This window comes from Lacerta agilis, chromosome 1 (assembly GCF_009819535.1).
Source record: "Lacerta agilis isolate rLacAgi1 chromosome 1, rLacAgi1.pri, whole genome shotgun sequence".
In the NCBI taxonomy this organism is placed as follows: Eukaryota; Metazoa; Chordata; class Lepidosauria; order Squamata; family Lacertidae; genus Lacerta; species Lacerta agilis.
Window position 1 is genome coordinate 115,732,358 of NC_046312.1, and position 13,680 is coordinate 115,746,037.

Below are 13,680 nucleotides of genomic sequence, written 5' to 3' on the forward strand. Positions count from 1 at the left end.
CAGCTTTCTGCAGAATATTTCAATCCTTGGTGGCACACTAGACTTCGGAGGCATGGCAAAACCAACATAGCAATCTTTCTCCCCTGTGACTTTCACTAATACATAGGATGCCATCCAGAAAAACTGTCAGCCACAACCAAGGATGTAATCACGTTTTTTAACTGCAACCATTGAGCAGTTGTTCCACAGGATCTGAATATTTTCCCCGCTTATTTATACCGCCTAACTTTTTTCTGTGTTGTTCTCACTTTAGGTAAAGGTAAAGGGACCCCTGACCATTAGGTCCAGTCATGTCCAACTCTGGGGTTGCGGTGCTCATGTCGCATTACTGGCCGAGGGAGCCGGCGTACAGCTTCCGGGTCATGTGGCCAGCATGACAACGCTGCTTCTGGCGAACCAAAGCAGCGCACAGAAACGCCATTTATCTTTCCGCCGGAGCAGTACCTATTTAGCTACTTGCACTTTTGACGTGCTTTCGAACTGCTAGGTGGGCAGGAGCTGGGACCGAGCAACGGGAGCTCACCCCGTTGCGGGGATTTGAAACGCCGACCTTCTGATCAGCAAGCCCTAGGCTCTGTGGTTTAACCCACAGCGCCACCCGCTTCCCTGCAGGTTCTCACTTTACCTCTTGCTAATTCAATAGAATCACCAAAAAAAATCTCACTCGTTACTGTGATCCATATGTGGAAAACAAAGAGTGCTGTACATACAATGTGGGAATGAACTTGCAGTTATTCAAATATCCATGCCCTTAGCACTCAAGTTACATTCAGCCACAAATCAATTGCCTCCAGTGGGGAAAAACTGTCTGAGGCAATGAACCATGAGTGAAATCCAAAGTAGTGCTTGTAGGTGTCTATTCATGCAATGGGGCATCTCCTTCCTTTTCTCCCCCTTGCAGCCCCCTTCCCAATTTGCTCTGGAAGATTCAGAGACCCACCAAAGCATCTTCTGAGGCCACACAAGAGGTTGGAGGGGGAAGAGGAGAAACCAAAAATTCCCATTGTGCAAGCAAATTTCTGTATTGACTGTGGGTGTACGCAATTGGATGTTACTCTCTGGATCTCTGGATCTCTCTGGAAAAATACTTGGCCAACTTACCTGAATCTGAAGTGGGTGAACCATGAGCTTCATCAACATCTCCTGGTCTGGAAGGAGGGAATCGAGATCTAATTCTTGGCGTTTAACAGCCTACAAACAAAATATGTACATATTTGATCCGGACTTGTCTACCTAAATAATGCCTCCTCCCCCCCCAAAAAAAAAACCTACCGTGCAAAAACCATTCACTTACCTTACTTAGAAACATAGCATAATAACGATGCAGCGGCAGATGAAAAGTAACCTGATTAGGAGTAGGCTGCAATGGAAACAAAAGGTTGCTTACAATTCAAAGGAATAAACAATTCCAATTTGCGCACTATTAAATCACTTATTTCCTCTCTTCTGGTAAAACCCAAAACTTTGACACACGTGTATACACTTCTGCTTTCACTCCAGAAAATGTGATGCTGCACTTTTTTATTGCTACAGATACAAAAGCAACCCTCCACCGGGTAGCTTGGCTCAGGGAAATCTCTTGCAATAAGAGAGGGTGCCATGGAATGGAAGTGCATGCAATAAAGGTTTGAAGGGAAGATGCTTCCAAATTTTAATAGAAGATAGCCTGGAGAAGAGAAGGTTAAGGGGTGATATGATAGCCATGTTCAAATATATAAAAGGATGTCATATAGAGGAGGGAGAAAGGTTGTTTTCTGCTGCTCCAGAGAAGCTGACACGGGGCAATGGATTCAAACTACAAGAAAGAAGATTCCACCTAAACATTAGGAAGAACTTCCTGACAGTAAGAGCTGTTCGACAGTGGAATTTGCTGCCAAGCAGTGTGGTGGAGTCTCCTTCTTTGGAGGTCTTTAAGTGGAGGCTTGACAGCCATCTGTCAGGAATGCTTTGATGGTGTTTCCTGCTTGGCAGGGGGTTGGACTGGATGGCCCTTGTGGTCTCTTCCAACTCTATGATTCTAAGATCCTATCCCGTAAATGCAAAGCCAAATACATTAGACACACAAACCTCATCCACAAAGTTGATAGCATCAAACCAATCCTGAAGTGCTTCTAGGCAGTATCTAACAACGTTTCGTGTGTATTCCTGTGTCTCCTGAAGTGGGATACAAAGGATGCACAAACGGAAAAATGAACTCTCTGAAGTTAAACAACACAGCAAAATTTGCTAGAGGGTGCAAGCTTCCCTTTCCTCTCCTCTCCCAACGTATGAATTGGAACCGGAGTCCGGTTTCTAGTCTCACTTCATGTGCACCCTCAGGGCCAAGAACCAATCCTTATTTATGGATATGATTGGCAATCTGATATCTGGGGGAGAGGGATGTTTCAACCTACTGATAACAATTATATAATACTGTGTGATCAAAGTAAAAAAACAAACCAAAAACCAAAACAAAACCATGGTTTTTGACAACAATTCTTCAGCAGTGTTAACTCATTCTGTGCTCTTGGGAGTAGGGGCTGACAGAATAAATGTACTTTCAAGCTGGAGTCACTTGACCTGCATTTCTATGTTTGATAGAAAGGCACATTCTTGAAGGAATTCCATCAAAAACATGAAAGCATTCTATTTATTATTTGCACGACATAACTAATAAAGCACCTGAACATATTTGCAGTAACAGGAAAACAGATTAACGAGCATATCCCCAAAAAGGAGTTTTGCTGCTCACCTTGACGAATATAGTGATTAAATAAAAATTTAAGGGCATTAAGCTAAGAGCACAATGCTATCATATTACAAAATTCAGAGAGAGTCAAACACTGCAAGGTACACAACGGGCCCTGGGGTATGTGCACCAGCTTAACACAAGGAGAGTGTACAACTTTCTAAAACTGCGTATTTCATATTTAAAATCTTTAATCACTAGAGAACCAAAGGGGGAGGTAGTGCTCAGCTTACCCTGACTTTGCAGTGTGATAGTAGCCCCCACATTGGCTGGGCACAGGCCTCAAGCTCAGCAGCAAAAGCAGCGTAGTAGGTCTGAGATTCAAACTCAACATGCTCATTAAGTTCTCTCTTGTTTAAATTCATCCCTTGAAAGATCAAGACAAAGTTGCACAAAGTTACAGCTAACCGGTGCGCCATCTTTTTCACACCGTATACAATTCAAACACAGAGAAAAGGAAAGTTAGTCAACAAAATCCTATCTAAGGTAAAAGGTAAAGGACCCCTGGACAGTTCGGTCCAGTCAAAGGTGACTATGGGGCTGTGGTGCTCATCTCGCTTTTCAGGCAGAGGAAGGCGGCATTTGTCCACAGACATTTTTCTGGGTCATGTGGCCAGCATGACTAAACCGCTTCTGGCGCAATGGAACACAGTGACAGAAGCCAGAGTGCATGGAAACGTCGTTTACCTTCCCGCCAGAGCGGTACCTATTTATCTACTTGCACTGGTGTGCTTTCGAACTGCTAGGTTGGCAGGAGCTGGGACAAAGCAACGGGAGCTCACCCCGTCGCAGGGATTCGAACCGCCGACCTTCTGATCAACGAGCCTAAGAGGCTCAGGGGTTTAGACCACAGTGTCCTCCTATCCCCTATCTAATATAGGTATATATAGTTGGACAGTCAATACTAGGGCACATAATTAGCAAAAGCGATGCATACCTTGGAAAAATGATACAAAGTTCATCCATGTTACTAATAGCCTGTGATCTTCCAAGAATTTCTTAGCCACGCTCTGGTGTGAAAGGATATTTATAAAGTCGCTGACAAGTGGCCAGTAGGTGTTGTTCTTGAGTAGAGCTTCCCCACAGTTCACTACTACATGCAAACTGTTTTCCTCATCTAAAAGGCAAGTGAAGTGATTTTGAAGACATAGATGTTAAGACTGCTAATGTTAAATGTACACACTGATACAGCGTGCAAAACGGAGCTTCTACCTGTATTCACTTTACAACCACCTTCCTTGTTTCTCCCAAACCTCACAAGGAGCCTGCATGCTAGTTAAGTTCCATGCGGACTTCCGAGATGCAGTAAATTCTGAATCTGGTCTTTATGTCTAAGAGTACAGCAATAACAATCTTCTCCAACATTTTCTCTCATTTACACAAAGCAGTCTCTCTGTCTGCATGTTCCGGTAGAGGAACGGAAGAGGAAGGAGGAAGGGCTCGTTTTCCTTCTGTTTTAGCCATTTTTTCACTCTTTCAGCTGGAAAGCTTAAAACAGACCCTCCTCCACTACAGCCCACAGGTGGGTAAACTGTGACACTTGGGTCTAATTTCATGGGAGTGCAGAGGATGGGGAAACAAGCGGGAAAGAAGGGAGCAGGATAAGAAAGACGGACACTAGCCCTGCTGACTGCTAGCATGGAGTCCAACAGATTGCATCCCCCTTACAGAAAGAAGCCTAAATACAGGCTGAGAATATTCTGTGTGCGCCTCTCAAGTGCTCTTAAAGCAAATTCTGAATTCGACTCACCTTGCAGCTCACTTTTAATAAGGCAACTCTCCATCATGTACAGCAGGACAGTAACCATAATATCAAGCAGCTGACATTCCTCTGTCACTTGACGTGCCAGTTCCTCATTGCTGAACAACTGGACACTAATATGTACTATTCTGTTAGACATGGTATCCGATTCATGGCTTTTCTTCAGGGTTTTCATAATAAAAGCATAATGCTGCACAAAAGTTTTAGTAAAAGCAATCTGCAAGGTATAAAATAAATGTTAGCGTTATCATTTGCATTCCCAACCCCCAAACAAGTCTCAATAAGAAGCGTTACCGAAAGTATATTAAACCAGTAGTTGCACAAAACCAAGACTAGGATGCCATGCAGTGCAATTATTTTCCAAGTACATGTTGCCCAATCCAATTATTTCAATGGACTTTATGTATGTCTCACTCTGCACTGTATCAGGCTATACTTCTGCTAACCTAATTTTTTTAAAAAAATCTGTTAATGAGGACCAAATGTCCAGGTAAGTATCATCCAGAGAACACAATGGGCATGTTTGTACAATTACATCTCAATGTAACCAGGTGGAATATGAACAAGCTTTGCGCCCCTGAACACAGTCACTTCACTTCAGTTCTGTATCCAGGGCAGCTATCTACCAGCTCCATCTGGTATGCAGGCGGAGACCCTACCTGCCCGTGGACTGTCTCGCCAGAGTGCTGCATGCTCTAGTTATCTCCTGCTTGGACTACTGTAATGCACCCTGCGTGGGGCTACCTTTGAAGGCGACCCGGAAACTACAACTAATCCAGAATGCGGCAGCTAGACTGACGACTGGGAGTGGCTGCTGAGACCATATAACTTCAGTCCTGAAAGACCTACATTGGCTCCCAGTATGTTTCCGAGCACAATCCAAAGTGTTGGAGCTGACCTTTAAAGCCCTAAACAGCCTCGCGCCAGCATACCTGAAGGAGCGTCTCCACCCTCATTGTTGAGCCCGGACACTGAGGTCCAGCTCCGAGGACCTTCTGGCGGTTCCCTCACTGCGAGAAGTGAAGCTACAGGGAACCAGGCAGAGGGCCTTCTCGGTAGTGCCACCCGTCCTGTGAAATGCCCTCCCATCTGATGTCAAGGAAATAAACAACTATCTGACCTTTAAGACATTTGAAGGCAACCCTGTTTTTAATGTTTTACAATTTTACAATTTTCTATGTCTTGTAAGCTGCCCAGAGTGGCTGGGGATACCCAGCCAGATGGGCAGGATATAAATAACAAAATTATTATTATTATTATTAATTATTATTATTATTATTATTATTATTATTATTACTACTACTACTACTACTTTGCACAAGGAAACAAGCCAGGAAGTCTTAAGCTAAGTATAGTTTTCTGTTACAACCCAACCAGGAAACAATGGTTAATGTATCAGGAGCAAGCTAGAATATGAAACCAACTTTGAATTGTGGCTTAATTTCCTGAAGCAGTTAGCCATTGTTTGCTGATTCTGATGAAATGGAAAAGAAGACTTCCAGGTTTATAAGTCAATCCGACAAAGAGAGAAGAGAATCTGCTGCGTGAAAGGAGAATGAGCCTTGCTCATAATGCAGCTTATTAAGCAGAGTCTGAACTGGCACCTGTTATCATATATGATAAGCCCTTAATAATAAGTTGGAGCTATCCAAAGCACTCAAGTGCTAAGAAGCCATCAAATGTGTACAAATCTTGACCTTTTCTTGTGGGCTCCATTAGCAGTTGAAATTTTGCATGGTGTTTCAGGAAACTAAAGGGGCAGCTAGTTTCCACATCCTAGCTCTGCAACCCAAAGAACAGTAACTGCAAGCTATTGCATGGCCATCCATGAGGAAGCACCAGCTACGCAGGCAGCACTCCTTCCAATTATGGCTCATAAAAGAAACAGGCGTTTTTAAAGGTTTTTAAATTTGTTCCTTCTAACTTAGTCTGAGCTATTTATGTTCTTTTGCGCTATTTTCAACCAGCAACCTTATGCTACAGTAAAAATAAATAAATGCTGCATTTGAAGATCTTCTGCAATACCTACCCCGTGCCAAATGCAAACTGCAATGGGGAACAGTATGCAAACTGAAGCAGGGAAGTGTTCTGACAGGAAAGGAAAGAGGAAACACACAAATACCTTATAATCCTGATCTGGAAGCATGTTGAGTAAGAAAGTTACCATCTTCTGGGGGAATTCATATTTTATTGTCCAAAATAATAATTCTTCTAGAAAACATTTATGCTTTAAAACATCCATAATGGATTGATCTGTACAAAAACGAGTAATAAAATTGGAAGGAGGCTGTTAAGAAATATTGTTAACTCTTTATAATACTTTTCTACTAACAAAATGAAAGAGTCTGGCGTTTATTACTAAGAGGAAAAACTAGATTGGGCAAATCAGTACATCTGGCTGGCCCAGAGAACTTTATTTTCAGAGGGTTTTTTTGTTTTGCAAAGAAGACTTCAGTACAAATCTTCCATACAATTCAAATCACAGACAGCAACTACAAACCCCATCTTATAAACAGGCCGGTGTTTGTCATCTCATCTGCTCAAAGCTTAAAAGGCTGCTTAAGAGTTATGTACCATAGTTGCAGAAAATGGAGGACAGGAAGAAATGTGTACACAACAGCTTGCTGATCATTTATAATGAATAATTAAAGGTTAAAGATACAGGAGTATAGAAGCAATGGTCTGCTGCCTACAGGTTGCCCACTGTGCCAGGGCCACTTATCTGGTACATATAGGCACTGGTTACAATTTCAGCTTTATTCTATTCCTATGATTCTACTGAAGTCAAGGCCCTCCAAACCCATCCTCTTGTCCTAAAGTAGATCCAGCAAGCATTAAAAATCAAAACACACACTATGTACCCATTTCACACAGAATTGCCTACTGTTTTTAAAAAGTTCTGTAAAAAGGTGCGTTTCTGAGTACTGTAAAGTGACAGGAGAAAAAAAAACAAGACGTATCTAGATTGATTGTTTTTCCTAACTACTGATGGCTGAATGGCTCATGGAGGTTTGTCTTTAAGGATAACAAAGTGAGCATAATAATACTGAGAACCGGCACAACACATCCATCAACTGCAGTTTGACATGAACCATACCCATGAAAACGATGTTCAAATTATACTAATTGCATGCCATCAGGTAGCTAGGTTACAATCTTTTCTTTCTTTTTTCAGACAGTCATCTTTCATGTCTTGACACATCATTCAGTGGAATTCTGAAGGGGTTAGCCGCTCATAACAATTTGCACCAAGGTTTCTCAAACAGCAGGGACCCGTCAATGCACCCCGAGGCAATTTCAGAGGAGCCTCAGTGTGCCCAATGCCTAGTCACTTGCTGTCCTGCCCCTTAGCCCAGTGTTTTTCAACCACTAGTGTGCCGCGAGATGTTGCCTGGTGTGCCGTGGGAAAAATTGAAAAATTACTTTATATATAGTCAATATAGGCACAGAGTTAAATTTTTTAACATTTTCTAATGGTGGTGTGCCTCGTGATTTTTTTCATGAAACAAGTGTGCCTTTGCCCAAAAAAGGTTGAAAAACACTGCCTTAGCCCATGCCAAAGCCTTCTAGTTGGACAAATATCTGGAGCTCTTTGCTTGCTGAGTGAAAGTGAAAGTGGCCAGGAGAATGGAGGAAGGGAAGGGAGGCCTCCAGAGGTGTTGTTGAAGGGAATTAGAAAGTGAGATATTATAATTATAATTATTAGTGATAAAATAAACTGAGAAACGAAAGCGCTAGAGAGTAAAGCTGCTAAAGAAGGAAGAAGTGGGGGGGAAGGGAGCAGAGAGGAGGGATGAACAAAAATGAAGGGGGGGTTGGCCAGTGGGGACACAGAAATAAGGTACAAGTTGAGTATGAAAGGAGAATAAATTACAAGGTGAAAATTTTATGGGGAATGGATAAGGAAAAATATAACAGAAAAAGCCTTTTCCATGTAGACCCTCTGGTTCAGCAACCTCTGCCTAAAACAGAAGTGAGTCACAAATACCTCCAGATCAAATGCCTGTACTTAGTTTGTGGAAAGCTGAGCCATGGAATTCCTTCCCCCAAGGAAAAAATTGTGTATTTTTTTTTTACAAACACACACACACACACACACACACACACACGAAGACATGATTACATTTTAAGGGTTGTATCAAACACTGCAGCTCTGCTGCCACATCAGATTTCCATGCACACACCAGAACTTCCTCTTCTGCTCTTGTCCTCTCCAGCCCCCCGTGCACCTTCAAAATCAGCTCCAGAGGGTTGGGGGACCTACCAAAGAAGATTCTGGGGGGATGTGGCGGTGGGGTGTGTGCGGAGAGGAAACAAATACGATACAACTCTCTTCATCATTTGATCAAAGGGCATCTTGCAAACTTAATGGTAGCTTACAGGAAACATATGCAACTAGTACAAGACACTGGTGGGAGCAGTGAATTCTGGTGAAAGTATGTCATGCTGGCATATTTCTCAGTTTTTTCTCATACTGCATTCTTCAGTCAAGACTGATCAAAAACTGATCAGGCTTGGTGACCTCAAGATACAAAAACACGAAAGTAGCTGACAAACTATAGGCCATGTACCTTTGGTGCTGCTGCTTAGTTTTACCCTCTTGCGTTTTCCCACACCTTGGCCACCATCCTGGTCCTCCTGAGATATGGGAAGAGTTTGAAAGTGGATCAATATAAAATGTCTTACTGTCCAAGACTACATATGCTATTAATATGCTTTTCAAAGAAAAAAAGAATGAAACAAAGGAACGGTTTAATTATTGCAGCAACTCATTCCAATAATACTTTAGGAACCCAAACTCTTAGTAACATATCCTTCACTGGACAGGTCTTAATAATCTTCCTTAAACATTCCTTCTGCTGCTTCTAATTATGTTTACAAATGCATAATCTGAACTATGGGGATTTGTTATTGTTGTTATTTGATTCTCTATGAATTGACTTAAACTTGTGGCTTTAGAACCAAAACAAAGAATGGCACATCTTCCAATTGATTTAATGGTTTGATTCAAGTTCTGGAGTTAAAGGTATTACATGTCAGTTGCCTCAATCCTAAATATATTTACTTGGATGCAAATACTGTTAGTTTTAATGGCACTTGATTAGAAACATGCACACTTAGAAACCTGCAAGTTTTAGTAGAAACCGATCATAAAACATTTGAATGCTTAAATACTATTAGTATTTTCTAATGATTAATTTTATTCAGCAGCACAATGAATAAAATGAACATACCGGTACTTGGCAACAGTATGTTGAAAGCTTGTATAACAGAAAGCTGTTGGGGTGGTATCTGAGTGGTGTGTGTTTCCTAGTAATCTATCCTCCCTAGATGGCAACCATATATAATTTTGCATCCCTTGCTTGTTCTCATAGTCTTGACTATAGATACACAATTATCACTAGAGGAGGTCTCAAATCTAGCTCCTTCTCGTACAGGGCTTTGGGGAAACAGCTTTTATGTCCCCATAGCCAACCCAGAATAGTCACTTAATATTGCAAGAATTGTAAACTGTGCAAATGGGGGGAATGGGAAAGAAAGACCTCTCACATAGATTTTTTTGGGCCCCTCGTGGGAAGTCTATCTTCATACGCAGTACCTGCTTACCAATATGTGGTAACACAGAAGTATACGGAGGCAAAAACCGTTGAAATACGTCAATGTTTTAAGGAAACATTTAAGGAGTCCTTTTTACTTGCTTGCAGATAGATGCAACTAGATCCACTTAGTATTTGCAGAGTTGAAAACAGAGACTCTGATAAAACACAAGCAACTGAAGAATTTACTAGTATCTCACCAGATGTCCTTGTTTTAGATTATTTACATGTAGGAGCCTTGAACGAGACATGTAAGTGCTAACTCACCATTTTCTGGATAAGATTACAACTGTGTTATTTGAAACCTTGACTTTGTTCTCTCGTAGGCTCTTTGGTTTAATAAGCTTGCCCATAATATGCATTTTACATCTACTTCAGAGAGAGATATACACACAGGATTGTATCTAGTCATGATTCTGCACTAATGGAAAGCATTTCTGATAATGTAAGGAAGGGTACATAACTTTTGTTGATCCTCCCTATCCACTACAGCCCTCTGCCATATCTCATAACCGTCTGGAGCAAGGGTAGGCAACCTAAGGCCCAGGGGCTGGATGCGGCCCAATCGCCTTCTAAATCCGGCCCACAGACGGTCTGGGAATCAGCGTGTTTTTACATGAGTAGAATGTGTGCTTTCATTTAAAATGCATCTCTGGGTTATTTGTGGGGCAAAGGAATTTGTTCATTCGCCCCCCCCCCCCAAAAAAAATATAGTCCGGCCCACCACATGGTCTGAGGGACGGTGGACCAGCCCACTGCTGAAAATGGTTGCTGACCCCTGGTCTGGAGGGTCTCCTAAGCTCCAGGAACAGCTCTGTGTAGCAGAGGACTATAGTAAAGCGGGCGGGGGGTGGGATAATGAAAATTAGGTGCTCTGTCTTACACAAGCAAAAGTGTTTTTTGCTGGTACAAACCACCAGCTTGGTTCAACACGGGCACACAGAAATAGGTTAATAAACTGTGATTAACAAAAATTGGGTACTCTGCCTTGCGCAAGCACTTTTTGCTAGCAGACTTATTATTGGATATGCACACACACAGCTTAATAAACTATTAAGTGATCTGCATCCACTTAAATATTAGAAAGGCAAAATTAAATAATCCATCCACCAGCAAGTATAAAGCACTTTGATTTGTTTCCTGTACCATTTAATTGTTTAAGTTTCTTTATCTGAAAATTCCCATATTTGCATCTTTTATTGAAATGATCCAGTATCTTTCCTTCCCAACACCACAAGCAGTAACTCGAGGTGTGCTACCCTTCTATTTCCACTTCCCCCTGTAAAGATCATCGTATCAGATTCCTGTCTAAATCCTAACCTTACATATTTCTTCCCTCACAATAAACTGAGCAAATATGAAGTGTCTTAAGTATTATTTTTGGCTGGGTCTCATTAATTCAGAGATTTAAGTTCATCTTCGGTTACACTGCCATTTTTGAAAAAATAGCTACTGTTCTGTTTTTAAAAACTGTGAAAGTACAGCAGCACTTTGAAACATATTAGCTTATAAATAGCACTGCTAAAAGCATAGCAGACTCTGCTGCACAAACAACAACAAACTTCTAATAAATTGTTCTGGGTATAAACCAATTATTTCCCCCCTCCACATCTGTTTAATTACAGCTCAGCATTAACCAGGAATCATTTGCAAATGTTAGAAACATTCAACATGTTCGTTTTGCAATCACATCTGAAAACGACTCTGAAGCAGCCATCAATATGTTCATTTTGTTCCTGAAGCTGAACAAAAATCCAAAATACTGCAAAACGTTTTAAACGAAGGTTTTCAAACAGAGATACCTTCCCCCTTTTCTTTCTTTCTTTTTTTTATTCTGGCAACTTTTACTGCAGCCTGTTATGCAGAAATTGAGTTCATAAAGCTTTTCCCAGCGCTGATATCAGTATCAATGAAAGGTTCACTGGTTATATTCCTGTTAAGTCAGGGTACTGTTAAAAACAATCTTTTAAAAAAAGATGGACTATTATTTGCCATCGGAGAGTCCCGTCATTTATGTGTTAGAAAAACAGGACTTCATCATCTAAGTGTACAGAAAACAAGAGGATGCACACAGTTGCAGCATATGACTCCTGGTTGCATGCAGATGTGGGACGTGCTTCAACAAAATCTTTCCTGTCCCGCAGCCAAGAACCCAGTTCTAGATTAGAACCAGAGATGGAACTACTGAAACAACAGGCTCTTTCCACAATTTCCCACTTTTCTCCTCTTCTTTACAAGGTAAAAGGATCTCAGGAAGATGCTTATTCAGCATCTAATCTAGCAACTTTATGGAGTCCTACCTCAGGTTTACAAGAGCTCTTGGAAACCATCTGCAACTCATAGGTCCTTTATTATTTCTGTTTTAAAAATGTGTATATATAAACACACATACGTTGTTAGCTATTCTCCTAGCATCGTTAACGTGCAGAACAATACCATGCACGCCTACTCAGTGTTCCAACAGGACTTGCTCACAGTTAAATCCTTAGCATGCTTTCCAGGAAATAAACCCCATCAACCTCAGCAGGACTTACTTCTGAATAAACATGCTTAGGAGTGCCCTGTTAGAAATAAGTATTCCTATCCTACAAATTCAAAGAAAAGGAACCTGGTTAAGAACAAGCCGTTGTTGTCAATACAAGAGCACTAGAAAGATGCAGTTGAAACACAACCTTCGCTGCATTAACGCAAGTTAAAACCTGCCCCAGCAAGTGAAACTGACATAGCAATGAGTTAGCGTTATTTCCAGAAGTTGCCATATACACTGAGGTCCCCAGTGTTGCTAAAATTAGTTCAACGAAAGCAGTATTAACAACAACTCTCCTAGGGGAGAAAGTGGAGAGGGACTGGCCCTACATAAATACAAAGAGCTGTGTTTTCTGCTTAATAGCTTATAGGGCTGACACCACCAGTCTACCGTACGTGTTGACAAAGGCAAGCATGATAAAAATTAGGGTATTTCAATTTATTTCACATATTCTTCTGCTTTATTTTATTCCTGAAGAAATCTCACCTCATCTGAAGAGTCACCTTGCCCTGAAGCTGGCGTAGCATCTGCAAAACCGTGAGAAATTAAACATCAAATTATCTTTTCTAATTCATACACAACTGAACAAAAGAATAATCGGATAATTTCATTTTAAAAAAAATACCCCCATCTATCTCTCCACGTAAGTTTGGATTAATCTTTCGTGCACGGGCTGCGTTAGGTCTAGCAATATTGGAAATAAAATACTAGGAGGAAAACGGAAAATACTTTAGGAAGTGCTACGTGTGGTTTGGGACAATGCCTGGAACAGTGCAGAAATGCATGTTGCTGGGGGGTAGTGCTGCTGCTGATAATGAAATGTGACCTTGTGCCACACAATTACTAAGTGCTCATTCTAACTTACACATTTTCTAATGGATAGGATCAAAGGGACCCAATGCTTCCATTGCAATTTACTTCTGTAAGAACTGATATACTCCCCCTTTGTATCAATTGAAAAGGGGTTCTGTTTTCCTCTCTGTTATCTGGTACTGTGTAGTTTCGACTGCATTCTGTCAATTATTTCAGAAGCAGACATGTGGCGACGCTGCTGCAAGTCTAAGAA

At 41.3% G+C, this 13,680-nt stretch overlaps 1 protein-coding gene across 4 annotated transcripts in view; it reads right to left on the bottom strand.

The window, feature by feature from the left end:
- The window catches only part of UBR3 (ubiquitin protein ligase E3 component n-recognin 3), a 90,055-nt gene that overhangs the window by 64,204 nt on the left and 12,171 nt on the right, over positions 1-13,680 (bottom strand). For all 4 annotated transcript variants that reach the window (XM_033168380.1, XM_033168367.1, XM_033168361.1 and 1 more), the window contains exons 5-13: positions 13,101-13,151; positions 9,062-9,128; positions 6,613-6,743; positions 4,479-4,707; positions 3,666-3,845; positions 2,962-3,095; positions 2,068-2,154; positions 1,295-1,360; positions 1,102-1,191 (exon numbers count right to left, since the gene is read on the bottom strand). In XM_033168380.1, the coding sequence (XP_033024271.1) occupies positions 1,102-1,191; positions 1,295-1,360; positions 2,068-2,154; positions 2,962-3,095; positions 3,666-3,845; positions 4,479-4,707; positions 6,613-6,743; positions 9,062-9,128; positions 13,101-13,151 (1,035 nt within the window). The remainder of the gene's footprint in view (positions 1-1,101; positions 1,192-1,294; positions 1,361-2,067; positions 2,155-2,961; positions 3,096-3,665; positions 3,846-4,478; positions 4,708-6,612; positions 6,744-9,061; positions 9,129-13,100; positions 13,152-13,680) is intronic.